Here is an 18,805-nt window from a genome sequence, read left to right on the forward strand (position 1 = left end):
ATATTCATACTATTTAAAATAATCTATACTTAAAATTTAATTTTAAAAATGAATGCAGTATTTAAAATGATAATTTAATTAATCAATTTTGTTTTATTTCATTTTTGTAGGTCTGTACAAATAATGAGGGTAAGTGTGTTACATCAATAGATGGTTATTTTGTTGAGATGATCGTGTGTACTGTTTTTGGTACGCTGTGGTTCATATGGGCGAAAAAACGTGTGTTACGGTTACAAGCGCTAGGAGAATCCGCTTGGCTGAGACGGAGAATATCACTGGGCAGTAGGTAGCAGTCACATAGACGTTATATTATTGAAATGGTTTAATCTGTAATTTTATTCAAAAGTATGTTGAAAAAAAATTAAATATTTGTTGTTAACTTACATTTTGTTATGTTTTGTTGATATCTGAGTAATTATATGGGTTTTTAAATTCATAAAAAGTATGTAGTTAGCGACGCTGTTGTTTTAATTTTTCTAGAATTTTTTTTAAATCTCTTTCTTGTTGAACAGGAGTTGTTTCAAAGTTTATTTTTAAAAAAGTTATAATTTTTATTTATTTTTGAAATTGCTCATTTTGTTTATAATCTAGCCTTTCATTATGATTATGAGTCTTATACTATGAGTGAATCTTATACCATATTGCTTTGAATATGTATCTTGCCTAATGATTATGAATATGCACCTATTGCTTACGATGTACCTTATATCTTAAAACATAGTAAACCCGATTACAGTTTTGCAGTGTTTGGAACATCTCAAGGGTAGCATCTAAAATATTGAAAGGTACAAAGTAAAAATCAACTGCATACATTTTAAAACTGCCATGAACCTGTTTTATAAACAGATTCTTACATATCACCAAAATTAAACTCTGATGAATACAGATTCATTGTATGCTATTTTTTTTTAAATAAGAAATAAGCTTTGCCATAATTTTTGCAGCATGCCTTTGATTTTTTTTATATAGTTGTGATTCTCGTAACCTTTTCAATTTGTTTATACACCAGGTGTCCGAAAAAGAACTCTGTGATTTTAAATTAAATTATATTTATTATATATAGAATTACAAATGAATTTGTTGTATTACATGAAAGTGTAAAGTCTAAAGTTTTTTTTACCCCTTACATTAACTCAATATGAGCACTGTTTACAGTCCTGCAGTTGTCAAACCACATCAAACCTATAATCCCATCCCATTCCACACTGGTGAGCACATGCGTGCAGGAATCGCTTCCATGGCTGATTTTATTCTTTAGCACAGGTGGTCAAGTGACTGAATTTTTTTCTTGGTTTACAAAATCTTATGTAACTTTAAAAATAGAAATCCATCGGCGTCAAATCGGCAATTCACAGAGGTCGATCGATGGGAGTTTTTCAGCCTATTCGGCTTGCTGGAAACCTGTTGTTGAATGTAGTCTGCACAACTTGTTCTATTCTGTTGGGAAATTAGGCCTTCATATTTTCAAAGTCTGTTTTCTTTATGATTGTTATTAAGCTGTCTTTGGAACCCATATCAGACATGTTTTAACTTATCTCAATTTGTTACGAATAATTAAGTAAACTATCAATGCTGGCATTGTAGTTTTCAGCAACCCAATCCTATTGAATAACTATCTATGCAATAATATCCATGAATAAGTTTTTGATTGAGTAAAAGTAAGTATATTTGATTCCTTTGAATCAGAATTCTGTAGAAAAATGTACATTTGCCGTTGTTGAATGATTGATAACACTTATGCATCTTAATATACTTCTCAATAGCCTTAAAAAAAAAAATTATAACAGGGATGCCAACTTACGATTTTAAAAGTATCATACTTTTCATTAAGATTTTTTTAAACTATAGATGTTGCTTTCTTTACTCATTGAATAAGGCTGTGTGCACTTAAAAACTGGTTTACACAAATACTGATTACAATGTAAAAAATTAACAATTTTTTTTTTGATAACTGAATATGTGGAGCATAATTACACAATTCTGCTGTGGTAACCGTGTTAGATCTTCAGTATGAAGTAACATAAGATATGTAAATGCGAGCGTAATATTACGTTAGAAGGTAGTAATGTAATGTAAAAAATATTTAGTCAAATTGATATTTTCTTACCGATTATCACATTGTACTTTCATTATAAAACTAAGTAAATAACTTCTCACATAAATCATACATCTATTTTTAAATAAAAAAATGTTGGTCAAAAAAGTGAGTGAATTATGTAAATAAATGCAGTAATATTATCAGGAATTAAGTGATTGTGGTTGATAAAATGGTTAACACTGCTACATCCTAAACTGTATAACATACTTGTCAGGTGGTAAACCAGTAATTTTTTTGCAATATTTAGTTAAAATGTATAAAATATATTACTAAGTTTAGCCAATGTGTTAACATGTGAAATAAACATTTTTTAAGGTTATTAAATTTATAATTTGTTATTACCATTATTTTTCATTATCAGTTTCTTGAAAAAAAAAAAAATGTATAATTATACTTCTGATATTGTTTTTAGTTGTACAATACTATTATAAAAAAAATATGAACAAGAACACACTTACTAGAAACATGCTTGTAAACAAGGGGAACTGACAAAAAACAGAAATAAACATCATGGAATACCATGTTTATTCAAGCAAGGAGAAATAGAAACATTCCTTGTTGCATTATAGTTTGTAGAAATTATTAAAAAACAGAACATTCGTTGAACAGAAACAGATTGTGCTTTAATATACAGTGGCGGCTCTAGTACATGTCACATGGATGAACCAAGGCTGGGTCGGTTATAAAACGGGTAGGTCTAACCTTGATTTTGCTGGTATAAATTTGGAGTTTAAAATGTAGTTTTTTAAATGGCAGAGCCAAATTTGGACTGTAATTCCCATTGAGTTTATATATTTGTAATGTGTAAGTATAGAATATATATTTTGTTATTTTATTAGATCAACCTAAGTACAGAATAAATGAATAAAGTAGGATGACCTTATGCCACCATATATTTTATATTTTTAAATTTTGTTTTTAATTTAACTGAATAAAAGTTTTCATTCTTAAAATAAAAAGATTAATGGTTTTTAAATTTTAAATAAAATAAATAAATGAATGATATGTTAATATATTGTGTCAAGTTTGTAATGTAAGTTGAGATGATTATACGAATATGTGATGCAGCTGATGATGAGAGTAAATCGCGAAAGCGCTCTTGCATATATGGTGGAATAAGGTAGGTAAGTCATCCTACTTTATTCATTTATTCTGTACTTAGGTTGATCTAATAAAATAAATATATTTCCATTTAATACAGAGGAGTATGGTTCTTAAAGAATTGAATTTAAAAATAAATGTATATATATATATATATATATATATATATATAAAATGACAATATATTAACTGTAGAGCGTTTAAATCGGTGCTGACAAAACTGAATTTTGTAAATAACTCTGCATGTTGCATACGTGAAAATGTTCTCTCACATGATGCTGAAGAAGCTGGAATAGTCACTCCTATTTGAGTCAATTTGTCTAAGTTGTTTAATGCTAGTTTGTATTGGTCAATACAACTTGAGCGAAGCAAGCAGATTCGTAGTTCCCACTACAGTTTGTTATTCATACCTTAGAATGAAATTTGTTTATATTTTTATTTCTGCCTTCAACAAATCAGTGTTGCGTGAATAATGTTGTACCAACGGCATTAACATTATCCAGCAACATTTTATCTTTAGGATTCAGACAAGTGATTCTTTTAATTATTCCAGAGTTTGAAATAAAATATCTTTCAAGTTCGTTGTCTATAATAGGCTATATAGAATTCTATCAGATACCAGAGATTTGAAATTGGTTGGACATACAGGTTTCAAGTTCAAGCTGTCTTTATTTGTCAAATCTCAAATGTATTCCGCATGATATTTTGGTAACTTTTGAATTCTATTGAGAGTAGAGGAATCTGTGAGAATATCAGTGCCTATTTTTATAGTTAAATCTACACTTTCGTCCCATACAGAAGTGAAACCTGTATCGGATTCACGCATTTGTTTGAAAACATTCCTCCTTGGTAGTTTCAACCAGATTCCACAGCAGCAATATCACGATCTTTGTCCTGGAGGAAATCCAGGACTTACTGCATTCTTTCAACAAACATGTGAATAGACATAAATGAAAATTAAAAGAAAAGTTCTGATTGCCATTCGATCCTGACGCTTCTGCAACTCGTTCTGAATTTTCACTCTAGATTTAGTGTTATAATAATAGCTTCAATTGTCTTCTTCACAGCTGAACACGAAGCATACAGACAGGCCCATCAATTGTCACTTAATTTCAATTCTACTTTTCGTTGCTTCATTTTTATTTTCGTATCTATAAACATTTGATTGACTGCCGACTCGTTCATAAAAATGTACAGTTCCTGCTGTATCATCAATAAAAATCTGTAGCTGACTTGATCCCTCTACATGTTGCCTCTATAATGAGATTTACTTTATAAGTTCATACAGCGTGTGTAGTTGGCTTGTGAAACTTCCATACATAAAAGAGCTTGAATACCTGCACAAGACCACTCATAACTACAGCTTCATCATACGTTTGTGTAACAATAGTTTAAATCAACTCCAGGGTTTACTAGTTTTGTTTAATATAAGTTAATAAAGAATATGCATTCAATTTTTTTGCTGGTTCAATGCCTGAGGAAATCTTTTATTGATGTTCCCCATCTAAATAGTAACAAATCAATTTTGATTTCAGTTTTTGAACAATTTTTTAACTCATCAGCAATTAGGCTGACCTTTTTTTTACTTTTATCTGTTTTGTCTAGTACAATATTGCTCGTGATGTTAAGAATTTCATTTTGAATATCACAATGACTGTATTTTCCTATTTTAGATTAATGTTTTTTGACTCTTGAATATTTTTTCCCATAAGTTTCATTAATTATAAAAAAAACTTCCTTCATTTTCGTTCTGTTTTGATTCATCATGACCTTTTTAGCTATTGCTTGTACGGCTTTAATCGAAGTGTATCGGCAATTATTTCAATGTATCTTCTATTTTCTTGAACTTCAAGAGCATATGTTTCATATGTTGGTGAATTTTGTACCAACCTGGCTAGAAATTCATTTTTCTATCTTCAAATTGGCAAAAAGGAAAATGTTGTAATAGTCGTTGTTTTGGTTGATCAGTTAGTTTCAGAGCTATATCACTAATTGAACCAGATTTATTAGTGCTGCTGGTACTACTGTTAATAATAGAAAATAGATCAGTCCCTTTATTTTCACAGTTTTTCATTCTCTGACTGTTTTCTTTCTTTTCCTACTTCCAAATCATTATCATCATCATCATCATAACACAATTTTTTCAGGTTTATTTTTGGGACCATGAAAACTAACCTAACGTAACAGATGTTGTAATGTCCTCTTTGTTTGGTTAACAATTTTTTGTTGCCAACTGAAGAAGTGGTCTGAAACGCTAGCATGTTTTGCCATTTTTTTTATCAAATTTCACATTCACTTTCATAAGATGCATGATATTCAACACAAAACAAAGGCCAATTTCACAACAGCTCTTATTTTTTATGTGCAAACTAACCTAAGTTTGTTTAAAAAGCAAGTTTAGTTTTGTTCTAAACAAAGTAGTTATGCCAGGATACGATGTCTTGCTATTTGTATTGTCACTTTCGATAAATTGCACAATTTTCTACATAAATGATCAAGCATAAAATACAGATCACTGTCATCACATCTTTTATTGTTTATATCTTATATGCAAATTAACCTTAAATTCATTAAAAAGTATATATCATAAAAATCAAAAGAATGTTTAGCAAACATGTGAAAAACACCTGTCCATATTAATATAGAATTAGTAGTTTATTCTTTAACGCATAATTAACACATTAACTCTTTTTACTCAACCACAGATACAAAAATGAAATCGTTGACTTAACGAAAACAAAATGGTACTTTCTTCATTTCTCAAGGAACTGAATTTAGGTGTCAAAATTGTTCCATGTTAATCTGGGTGGAGCAAGAAAATTTTTGGAGGACTGGGCCCACCCTGGTCTACCCTTAGCACTGTCACTGATAATATAGCCTAGCAGTTATTTACAGTGAAATATGATTCATGTTGAAGTTATATTTCTGTAAGCTTGGACATAAAGAAGGGATTGTACTGAAATTTTTAAGAGAAGTCTTAACATCTGTTATTTAACATTAAAGGTTAGCTAATAATAAAAGTATAATTTTTAAAACATTAGTTTCAAATCTTTGGCAACTTAAAATGCATAAATGTCGTAATTTAAATTCTGAAATGTGAAAAATGGCTGTTTACATATGAAGCAATGTGGTAATAATATTTATATATTTTTTATTTTCTTTATATATAGATTTAATATAGTTTAATAAGGAAAGTTTTTAATTTATTAAAATCTCTTTCAGATGTTAAATTTAGTGGCATAAAGCTGATTGATCTTTAAATAAATTTAATATTTAAAGGAAAGATAAGTAAAATTCATCAAAATTATAAAAATTGGTGCATATTACAGTGTAAATTGCATTAAGTGCTTTTGCAAATTAACATTTTCCTGTAAAGTCATTTTGGCTCCAACTTTAGTCACAGTATGAATTACTTTTAGATTTATATTGTACTTGTATTTTTTTCAAGCTTTTCTAAGAGAAAAATATCTGAGATTTTGAGGTAAACATTATTTATTTGCATCCTATCAAAATATGATATTTCCAAAGTTCGGTGCTCAAAATATTTTAGTTTTCCTACATTTGTTTTACCATTTTCTTCAATTTATCCATTGTAATAATTAGCAATTATGGGAGTACACTATCTTGTTCCAGATCGTTATATTGAACCTTTTTTTCTTTTCTTTACAGAATGTAAACACTTCATCTTCTTTATTTTTCCTCTACTCCTGTTTTGTTTAATGCCTTATGTCTTTCAATTTCCAGAAAGGTTATTACAAATCCTTACTGTACTTATTGTGCTTTTCTTGAAATTACCACTAAAATACAAGAACAACCACCAGTCGTCTCGGTCAGAAACCATATCAATATCTCTTCCTACTGTATTTATTCAAATTTCCCGTATTTTTTTTCTTTTCCAGGTCATTTTCAGTACTTTTTTCAAACTAATAAAACACAAAAACAATTAACCCATTTCACTGAAAAATACTACTGACATTTTATTATTGAGGTTTTGAAAAAAATTTGTTTTCCTTTATTAAATATGTAGTTTATTGACTAAAATTTACACACCGTATACATCCATAAGAAATGTTTTAACTTGCAGTTACAAGGAATGTTTAATTAGTTTATGCAAAAATAAACAATACACTATTTTTCTGGAAACATTTTTTTTCTCATCATCTCCTTTCAGGTCTAGTGCGCTTCAACGTTAGTGTTCAACTCAACTTCTATTCTATCGAGTAGATAGTTGCATTTTTAATTTGTGTTCCTTCATGTCTCTCAGTCTTATTAAGACTCGACATAGATGTGTTTTATTTAAAGAGTTCATTTCCTAGCAATACATCGATGGTAATACCATATGTGCTATTTGCATCGGTGATTGAGGCATCCTGACTGAGGCAAGAACAAGGCTGAGAGTTGCCTTTTGCCAAGGTTGTGAAGATGACCTCCGGTAAAGCCCATAAGGGCTCTGCACGGTGACCAAAACTGTCACATGGAGGGTGTCTTTCCATACAGGATCAAGTGCTGAAAGTGTTAAGTACATCTAATAAGGGAAGATGGAGAAGAATTTCTTAGCGAAATTCAAATTATTTTGCTGTTGCATTGTCTTGTTAAAAAAGAACCTTTTTTTTTTAGCAAAAATGGTTTATTTCTTTATTTCCTCTTTTAGACAGTCCAACAAAGACACATATAGTATTTCTCTGTTATTATTCTACCCTTCAGAATGTCAATAATAACAATTCATGAATTTTTATTGAAATTTATAATTAAAGATGTAATAAATAAGGTACAATATTGTTCTTGTATGATGATCATTTTTAAAGATAAATGTACCTATTGCTTAATAATGTATAAATGACTCAAATTATATTAATCCTTCACGGGCGGCAATGTTTTCTGTTACGGGCGTAAGACATTTTCAAAAAAAAAAGTTAATGTAAAAACTATTTAAAGTAACTGAAAACATGCATTTGTGCATAAAAACAACATATACCTTGTGTTTTTGCTGAATTCTGCCTTTAATCTGGTTAAGGAACTTGTTTAATTATCTCATGAGAAAACACGAAAACGTTACAAGTCTCACTGAGCGCACTAGAATTTTCAAACTACAGGTGATGATTTTGGTTATGTGTAACATTGAGTTCTTTTCATGTAAAAAACACTGAATGATAATAGTAACAGTAGTAACATGGATGGTAATATAATAACAATAGCTATTTTGAAGTAGTGCACTTACGCAGGGAATAGTATAATATGGTTTTATAATAATAACAATAATATTTTTATTCATTTCCTTTTGAATTTTTGTCTCAAAAATTTTGTTTGAATTCAAATGAAGCAAGCCGAAAATCAAGTTTTGAAAGGAAGAGTTTGTAAACAAATTACTTAAAAATGAGCAAAAAATAGAAAAAAATAATGCACGCGTCTTGTTACATACGCACAGTCATTAAACTCATCTACTAAACAAAGATTGATAATGTCATTATATTCTGCTTTGTGATGTGTTACTTCGTTGTTTATTGTTTATCCCTAGGTAGACAAACCGTCAACTATGCTTCCAAGTATCAGAATTGTTTTAAAAAATTCTCAGCCGTTGTAGGTTGATGTCTTAAGATACTATGTTTAAATAATTGATTTTGATTTTGTAGTAAATAATGCAGCCTGTAATGTTCATGTGGGATGTGACCATATCATATATGCTGTCATTTAGTCATCCCATACATATGAATTATCTTTCCTTATTTCATATACTACACTTAACTTATTGTCCTCTTTCTTTTCAAACTAATGATAAAAATTTTAATTTAAATGCATCGATCAGCTCTCTGCCAATCAAGAAGTTACTTTTATATTTAAATGAATTTTTGCTATGATTAGTATATAAATTTTTTGAACATCATGTATCTATAAAATTGTAAACTATATTTATTTAGGAATATTCTTAGTTAAAATTAATGCTTTTTAATGTAAACACTGGCTAGCAGCATGTATATAAATTAATTAGGTTTTTCCTTCTAAGTACACTCATTGAAGTATAATCAACAACCTTCATTTTAATCATACTGGATGTGTGTAATATTTTCAAGAAAAAATATTTTAAGTGTCAGTTGTATAATTTATATAATAAAATGATCCAAAAAGCAAAAGCTCTCGGATTTAATACATTTAAAATAAATAATAATTTAAAAAATATTTATTTGATATTAATAATAAAACTTTTTTGTTGTATATAGTTGTCAACTTAATTAAAGAACGTATCTTGTTTCTAAATTTATTCTATCACCAAGGTCGTTCTTTCATTACATAAGGAAAATAATTAGACAGGGGTTTAAATTCCCTCGTCCATCATCAGGGTCGTTCTTTAATTGCGTAAGGAAAATAATCATATAGGGGTTTAAATTCCCTCGTCCATCATCAGGGTCGTTCTTTAATTACATAAGGAAAATAATTAGATAGGGGTTTAAATTCCCCCGTCCATCATCAGGGTCGTTCTTTAATTACATAAGGAAAATAATTAGATAGGGGTTTAAATTCCCCCATACGAGATTCCATCAGATTTTAGAAGACCTCTCACCCTTTGCCATTTCTTGGAAAACTTAGTTGAAAAATAATATTAAATTACTAAAGTAGCAAAGAAACATTTTTCACAAAAAATTTTTATTTTTTTAGATTCTCAACTATTAATGATAATTTTCAGAAAGCCATTGTGTTAGACAATGATGAGGAGTGAGATTACAATCACAAAATTAATAATAAATACTTTTAACAATGAATAATATCAACCAGGCCCTTGTTCCTGGTTCACAATGAACTCGCAAAATCTAGTGTTGGCCCAAAAATGTACAGTTCATCAGGATTCAAAGAAAATTTATTTTTACACTAAATCAAGTTTACAGCTCATCAAAGTAGTTCCTCCTGTGTGTAATACATGCTTGGCAACATACTAGCAGCTACTGAATTCCCATCAGGAGACAATCTTTGTTGAGGTGTTTAATTTCCTGGATTATGGCAGGAAATCCAATTGTGTGATTATAACACTTTCAAACTACTAAAACAAAATTTCTCAAAGGGGTTCTTTCAGCTTTGGAAAGAGATCAAAATCCGGCAGACCCAAAACAGTGCTTTATGGTGGATGGCAAAGCATTTCCCAAGGATAATCATCAAAAAAGTGCCAGTTGCGATGAACTCACATATTTGAACATGCATTCTCATGCAAAATTGACTTACCATGTTGATTTTATTTCTGAACTTTCAGTCCCCCAAAACCTTTCATTAAAGTGCAGTGTTCTTTAGTTTTTGATTTCTCTCATTGTTATACGATGGTCTTCTTCAGTTACCAGGGCAATAATATCGATGCTTGTGTTGTCTGGTAGTAGGCAGTTGGCCAGAACACGGCTCATCTGCTATACTCCTGCCCTCCCTAAACTTATTATAATAATGCTGTAAGGTTCTGCACTCTACAGTATCATTATCACACACTTCTCTTAATGATTGATAGATTGATTATTGGTGCAGTACACCTCTTGTAGTTTCAGTTTTGATGTATGCACATCACTCAAATTTTGTTATGCGACTCAAGTTCATTTCTGCTTTGCCTTCGGATTGCATTGATATCATACACGTTTAATAAATCTCAAAAACTGGTCTGCTTTGGGACAACTCATGCTACACGGTTACCATGACTTGTTCTGTGACTTCATTTTTGCATATGCACAGCGCATTACTTTTGGGACAACCCTCCTAATTATCATGAAAAAGTTATAAACTAATTTACATGTTTATAGAATGGAATAATGTGTTATAAAATAAATATCACTGTAATAATTATTTGTTATTATTTTAAAATGCTTTTTTTTTGTAGCAAAAAGAAAATTGTATCTTTTTGATTTTGATTTTTTAAGAATTATACTCAAGGGTGTATATTCCTGGTATGAATTAAATATATTATCTAATCTTTATTGATTAAAATCAGATTATACCACTTTTAAATGACACTTTTTACTTTGACAATTTAGCTTACATATATAAAGGGACGTCAAGTAATTAATTAGAGAAATTGACATACCCTACTTTTCAACATAGTCTCCAGCAACATTTAAACACTTGTTCAACCGTTTTGTGAGCTTTCTGATTCCTGCTGCGTAGAAGTCTTTACCTTGCTGTTTTAACCATTTTTGTACCGCTTTTTTGACCACTTTGTTGTCATCCAATTTCTTGCCATGTAAAAGGTCTTCGAGTGGGCTGAGCAAATGAAAATCAGATAGGGCAAGATGCAGGCTCTAAGGAGGATGACCTTCTTCTTCAAACTGTTCTTTGAGCTCACAACAAATGCGACTCCAGGTGTCTTTATTGGCTTGAATCGCCCATCTCGAACATATTTTGCAATAATTCAGGGTATCAAGAACAATAGAATGCACGGTAACAACACTAATATTACACAAATTAACAATTTGAAAAATTTTGACTTGTCTGTCTTGGCGAATAAGATCATTTATATGCAATTTTGCAGCATGGTAATCAAGACTTCAACTGGTCTTTCACAGCTATGAAGATTAGTCACTTTTGTTCTGCCCGAATTAAACTGTTCCATCCACTTATACACATTACTGCAGTTTAATCACTTTTCAGCGTACTGTTTCAATAAACAGTCATCTTGAGTAAATTTCCGCTGCTTCATACCTTCTGATAGCAAAAATGGTATCCCTGAATGTTGCTCTTCTGGCCTACACGGTTCAAATAGAGCTGAAATTCTCAAATCAACAAAAGAGGATATGTTTAGATTAATTATGATCTAACAGCTGATTAAATGTGTTCCCAAGATTGCCAACTTGACCCTCAAAAAGTTTCATTGTCATTGAATGAACCATTTTTTTGTCTCCTTAATTATTGAACGTCCCTCGTATATATGAGTACAAGATTGGTATAAAGTCTATTACCTAACAAAGGTGGTAAATCTACATTCTTTTCCAGGAATCTTGTACAAAAATATTATAGACTGACAACATTTTAAAAATCATCACTAGTTTTTAAACTTGTGAGTTAGTTTTTTGTTATCAGCCATTCAGTAATATTAGAAAATTATCACTATATTTTAGTTTTAGAAGTAAATAAAAATTATTATAGATCATACCAAATTTCATATTTTGTGATATTTTTAATTTTATTATATTAAACAGAGACAAGTATTAGTAACATAATAGCCAGTTTCACTCGTATTGAACTAATATAACTATTACTAACTGTGATTCGTTGGTGGGAGGTCTCCTGAATGAACACTATACACAACTGATGTTTGCTACTTTGTGGATTGCCCCATATATGTTTAATTAATTTTTATTATTAACATTCCAAATAAATAAAAATAAAATGAAATTAAATAGCTTCATAAAATGAAGGTTGGTATGTTTCTAATATATTTTAGGTGCTATAAAAAATATTGTTTAACTTTAAAGATTATTTTATTAGAGATGTGTATGTGTGTGTGTTTGTGCCCTTATTACTTGTAAAAAAAATATTGCCATTATGTTAAAGTAGGTATTATTTCTAATTACCATAAAATTGGTTACAAAAAAAAATTGAAGGGACCAATTAATTTTGCTTCTTAGGTTTTATATTGCAGTGCGATATACATATATATGTGTTTATTTTGATTAAACTTGCCGTGTAAATTATACATTCCAAACAATAATTAGAATATTTCAATCTTAATTAGCGTAAGCATAATTTTAATTAATTATGTTACTCTCAAATATTATACAAACATAACAAAATTGTCTATACTAGGAATTACAAAAGTTAAATTTGTTATCAAGAATGGTAAAAAAGCATAATTTTTAGAATGTGTAATTACAAAAAAAAATATCAAATTCTTTATATACGTCGATTATACAGAGTAAGTGAAAAGTTATATAACCCAGGTAATATTAATAACAATATTATCAAGGAATTGGTTAAGATAGGATTGCCATAATTTATTTCCTTTAGAGCCTTAGAGGTTGTTTTAACATTTGTTCTAACATAACATAAGGTTGTTTTCAGTTTTATCTACATATCTGCTGCTTCCAGTTTCTTGTACCATAGACCACTCATATATAAGTAGCATCTTTAACTACATAATTCTTTAAAAATTCTTGTACTTTGATCTCATTTTAGAAAGTAATAAAACTGATAGAAATATTTTCCTGTAATATAGTTTGGTTATAAACTTTTGATGTTACTTCAAAAGTTCAATCGGTTGAATCAAATAAGATCAATATGAAAAACCGAAAATGTGTGACAGCTTGAGGAAAGTGTTTACAAATATTTATTTTTTAGAAATAACTTTTGTTGATAATCCTTAACAGTGTAGCAACCTATATCAATGTGCTTGTCTCCTATGTATCTTAATGCATATTTTATACTGGTAGAAATTTTTTTATACTGCTTTTGAAATTATGAAAAAATGGAATTTTTATTTTTATTTTGTTTTTTCATCCAGAGATTATTTGATGAACAATTTTATGTTTTTCATTTTCTTATTTTTTTTAACTTGCACAAATAAGTCACAAGGAGAAAGATCCAAAAATAGAGAGAACCACGGACCACGATTAAATTAGTTTGTTCTTGAAGAAATAGCATAGCAACATTTATTATTACTTAATAATATACATAAGCATTCCTTGGTTCACTATAAGAAAGACATTTGAAAGAATTTTGTTTGAATGTAATTTTTTTAATATTAAACATAAAACACAGTATACAGTAACGCCTAATGACTGCATTGACCTTATCATGAAAATCATAAATTTTATGGGCGTAATCACAATTTTTTTAACACGTTTTATAAAAGGAGCAAAAAAGTAATATGAATTTATAAATTATTAATAAGTAAAATGTGTATTACTTTTTTTTTATTTTATAACTTACTAGATTCTTGAAATAATAAAAAAAGCAAATTTTGTTAATTTGTAATTTTCTCAAATCTGTTTGAATAGCCTTGATACGTAGAAGAAAAGTAATAGAACTGTATTTACCGATCAGTTAATCATAAATTACAAATCATATTGCCCTTTTTCCGAGCTGAAGATTTGCTCCCAATTTCCAATAAGTCCTTGAAATTCTCTAGTGGGTGTTACTCTACATGGTCTGTTATAGTTTTTTTTTGGATGTAGTCTTCTGTTCTAAAATGAAGACCTTTCAGATAGGAAAAAGTCACAAGAATTCCGGTGAGGTTAGTCGGGAGCTGTGGAATCCCCTTCTCCGTAAAAAATTCTGTGATGGACAGAGGTATATGACACAAAGGTTATTAATGTTTACAAGACCTTGGCCGCATATGAAGAACCCTTTCCTTGAGCCTTTTAAGAACTTAACATTAATTTTGTTTTCATAAAATTCCATCTCAATAATTCCATGATTGTATTTTTATGTATATTTATATAATAGGATTTTTGATTTCACCCTTCTTGCATTCTTTAGAATGCGATGAGGTACTAAGGGATCATTTTTTACATTGATGTTAATTTCAGAATCCTAATTAGAAATCCATTATCATATGTTCACAGAATTTCTTTTTCTGCATATATTTCAAAAAGCCTACAGCCTTTCAATTCTTTTTGCTTAATTATGAAATTTTTTGATCTGAATTTGCGTGCATTATTCCTGCGTTAAAATCTAGTGAATGTTAAAATAAAATTCAATTCACAACTTGTTCATAATTATTAAGCAGTGATTTGACCACATAAATCTTTCCTTTTTTGCAGTTTAGCTATTTTATTATTTTTTTTTTTTATAAATGATTTTTTATAAGGTAGGCTCATCTTTCGTAGTTTTGCAACCCTTTAAAAATGCTGTATTTCTTCTGAAAACTTGTATCTTCAGTCGGTTCATTTTACTTTCTGAGAATTTTTTGTTGTACTTTCAAAGTTTTATGAAATATTTCAATACATATCAATCTAAATCTCAGTTTACCACTTTTGTAATCGGTCAACATGCTTTGATATTATGTACTATCTTGCATAATAATAGAGTGATGTTGAAACTTGTAATGAAAGTCAATTTATACTTCCAGTTCTGCTGACAAAATCAGTTTGTTATTTACTTAGAGCAAGTCGTCTCATTAATTTTCTTCTACAACTCATACATATAAAAAATAATATGAAGTTTTTAGTGTGATTTTTAAGTATTCAAAAATAAATATGATATAGGTAGTTGAAAGCAGATTTTATAACTTTTTTTTTTAATCGTTAAAAAATAAAATTCTGGCAATATTTTTGAATACTGTTGCTTGTTGTAAATCATGCTAAGCATAACAAAAGAAAAAGCTTTTGTGTCTATAGTTATATTTTGTAAACCATTCGATGTTAAAAATCTTTTCTGCATTATCGGTTTGGATTTCAAATTTGTTGAAAACCTGTACTAGTAGCAGAATATTTCACAGAAAACGTGTCATTTCATTCTATAATTATGTAAATTTTTATTTTTCTCTGACAAGTTTTCCCAGCTACTACCAGGTTCGGATGCATGTGTGTGTATAGGCAAGTGCAACTACTGCTGCCAACTTGCCAGGCCTGACATAGCTGCAATGTATGTAAATTTACCGGTAAACATGTAGTCTTGAACAGACTCAGGCCAACCACTCCTGAGAGGTGTGATTAATTGAAACCCAACCGTCAAAGAACATCGGTATCCACAGTCTAACATTCAAATTCATATAAAAAACAACTGCCTTTACAAGGTCTCAAAGCTTCGAACTCTCGACTCTGAAAATCAACTGATTTAGCTATGGCAAGTTTAACCACTATATTAACCTGGCCGGTTAGTTTTATTATTAATATATTTAAGAATAAAATTTTTATCTGTTCTTTTTTTTTAAATTGTATTTAGGATTGCCTAATTGTCAGTGTCAGTGTGATTTGCAGTTCTTAGAAGTGCATTTCAGCTCTTAATTATAGAAAAATATTTTATATACACTGAAGTACAAGATTTAATTACATTATTTTATACGCAAATAGGTTCACGATTTCTAATTAAAATTAGGTTGCTTATACATCTATTTTACAATAGAGAACTATGAATTGACTATCTTTTCTCTATAGGTGGCTAAGCTTTTAATAAAAATGTTTTGCTTCATTAACTTTTATCCGTCCTGCTAATTTTAATTATGAAACTGTATTATATATTCTAATAACCACTACCTTAACTGTTAGTTTGATATTTTGTGTGCGACATACAATTAGGAAACGGTTCTACAGGCTCCGAAAAAAAAAAATAAAGAAAGTGATTACCCTGTAATTTATTAGAGAAGGTGCTGACATCACGTGACAGATGGTACCAGAGTTCCAACTGAGAGCTCTCTCGATTCCTGTGTCACCATCAAAGGGGAAAAAATTAGAAAGCGGAAAGATTTTTTACAAAGAAATTGTCTCTGATCAGAGTAGTAGCAGCTGCCTTTACTTAAAGGTGAAGTATATTTGGAAAATGGCCAACATATTCAAATCTATTTCAAAAAATGTTAAATATAATTTTTTTTTAAATTGTAGAATTATGTTCTTAAATACTTTTAAATGCTAATTTTTATGCCTACTTTTTCCATAATTTCTATTTATTATCTTGGCTTGAATTGTAACTCGCTGCGGTACAGAAAAACATGTTTTAATGTGCTGTAATATACAAATCTTTTCCTTCAAGTGGTTTACAAGATATATAACTATTCAAAGAAAAACATTTGCTTTTGCAATGCACAGTTCATTGTGAAGATTGCTTTATTATTACTTGTTTATAATAAATAGTATGCTATGCTGTAAGAAACAATAGATTTCTGTTAGAACTGTAAATAAAGACCTTGCTGTTATTATAGATCCAAACTCTTGCTGTGAATAATTATCATTATTTTAGGTTAAAGTACAACTTTTAAACGCACATAATAATTTAATTAATTTTTTTATGGTTGTAACAAATTAAATAAAAAGTTTTGTTTGTTCCATTATATGAATAAGTATTTATTTAGTTAGTGAAATGGCTAATGGTTTTTTTATTATCCTTTTATGTTATTGTTTTAAATTATAAAACTTACAGCTTTCTGTATTATATAGAAAATTTTCTGTGGTTGTACTATATCCATTTAAGAACATACGTAAAATGGAATTGTTTTTACTTATTATTTCTGGTAAAGACATTTTTTTATAGATACATAAGAGGTAACACTACATTTTTTGATGTTAAGTTTTGTAATATGGATTGACTGAAAAGTAGGTATACAGTACTATTCAATTTATTTTTAATATTAACTGACCGAAATTACATCAATCCTAATGTTATTGATTTCTGTTAGGAATATTGTGATCTATAAATTCCAGTTTGTTTTTCTTATAACCCCTCTCCTGTATTACGTTAGTATAGGTCTCAGGTGTATCAAATCGATATTGTTATATCACCTAACACACTTCTACGATAAGGTGATATCAAAGCGGTAAGGAACTCGGTCTTTGTAAAAGAACAGTCATTTTTAACCACGAGTTATAGCCCTTCAAAATTTTATTGTAATTGTTAAAACAAACAATCGGTTCCACGCTAGCAACATTGAACAGTCCACCACACGTGTAGTGTCACTGGATTGTTTAGTACTGTGTGCTTACTTTTCATCTGTACTTGCAGTAATTCCTCATTTTATGTGGAATCTTTATTAACTGTTTTTGTGTGGGTCTCAAGATTTTTTTTTGTGAAATAAAAAAGATTGTTGTTTAAATGTTTATTGTTGTACTAATTTATATTTACAGGTGTGGTAGAAAGTATTAGATGATTTTAAAGTGCAAAATTAGTCATTTATTTCAGTTTTCGTAATGAAGCATTGTCTTTTAAACAAATCTCTCAGGTGAGCTCCATTATTCTTAAAAACACTCCTTTTCATACTGTCCAGTACATCACTTCACGGTATGGTATTCCTGATCTCTTCAATTTTTTATGATGTGAGATCGTTTCTATCATATAGACCTTATATTCAAATACCCCCATTAAAAAATTAATCACGTGGAAAAAAATAGAAGTGGTGGAAGCTGCTATGCTACAAAAGATGATCTTTTTAGAAATGTTTCTTAAACAATTCGGTTTAAAATTTGTGCAATATAAGATCTGGAAATATCTTTTAGAACAATACTCAACTATCATTAGCATGGCACTGATAATATTTTAAAAGAGTAAAATCATTCCACATGACTACCTCAAAATACAAAATTAATATTATGCATCATATCACTACATTTTTGCTTTGCTGGAGTTACCGATGCGATGAGTTAGGATTCTTTGATGCTCAGCATCTAAAATTGTATATATTTAACTGTCTATTGCTTTCTATTTAACTTTCCAATAATAAATGGACCTAATTTGATCAAATTTTTAGAAGTTGTGCGTGTATCATTTTTAACAACGTAATACAAAATATTCTGCTGTATAATTTTCCAAGATAGTAGTTCATGAAATATTTAAATTGATAAGATTGTAAACCCCAAGTTTATAACCGTTATTACGCCAACCTACAAAATTTCATCAAGCAGGTAGACTACAATGTTCATTCCCTTTAATTCTTAACATATTTTCTGGAATTTGAACAGTACATGGACTGTCAAAATATTTCTAATATACACCATAAGC

At 29.3% G+C, this 18,805-nt stretch overlaps 1 protein-coding gene across 1 annotated transcript in view; it reads left to right on the top strand.

The window, feature by feature from the left end:
- The window catches only part of LOC142333708 (acetyl-coenzyme A transporter 1), a 53,641-nt gene extending 35,734 nt beyond the window's left edge, over positions 1-17,907 (top strand). Inside the window, exon 9 of the mRNA XM_075381138.1 lies at positions 111-17,907. Within this exon, the coding sequence (XP_075237253.1) occupies positions 111-290 (180 nt within the window). The 3' untranslated portion in view covers positions 291-17,907. The remainder of the gene's footprint in view (positions 1-110) is intronic.
- The last annotated feature ends 898 nt before the right edge of the window (positions 17,908-18,805 follow it).

Source organism: Lycorma delicatula, chromosome 13 (assembly GCF_047948215.1).
Source record: "Lycorma delicatula isolate Av1 chromosome 13, ASM4794821v1, whole genome shotgun sequence".
NCBI classification, from domain to species: domain Eukaryota; kingdom Metazoa; phylum Arthropoda; class Insecta; order Hemiptera; family Fulgoridae; genus Lycorma; species Lycorma delicatula.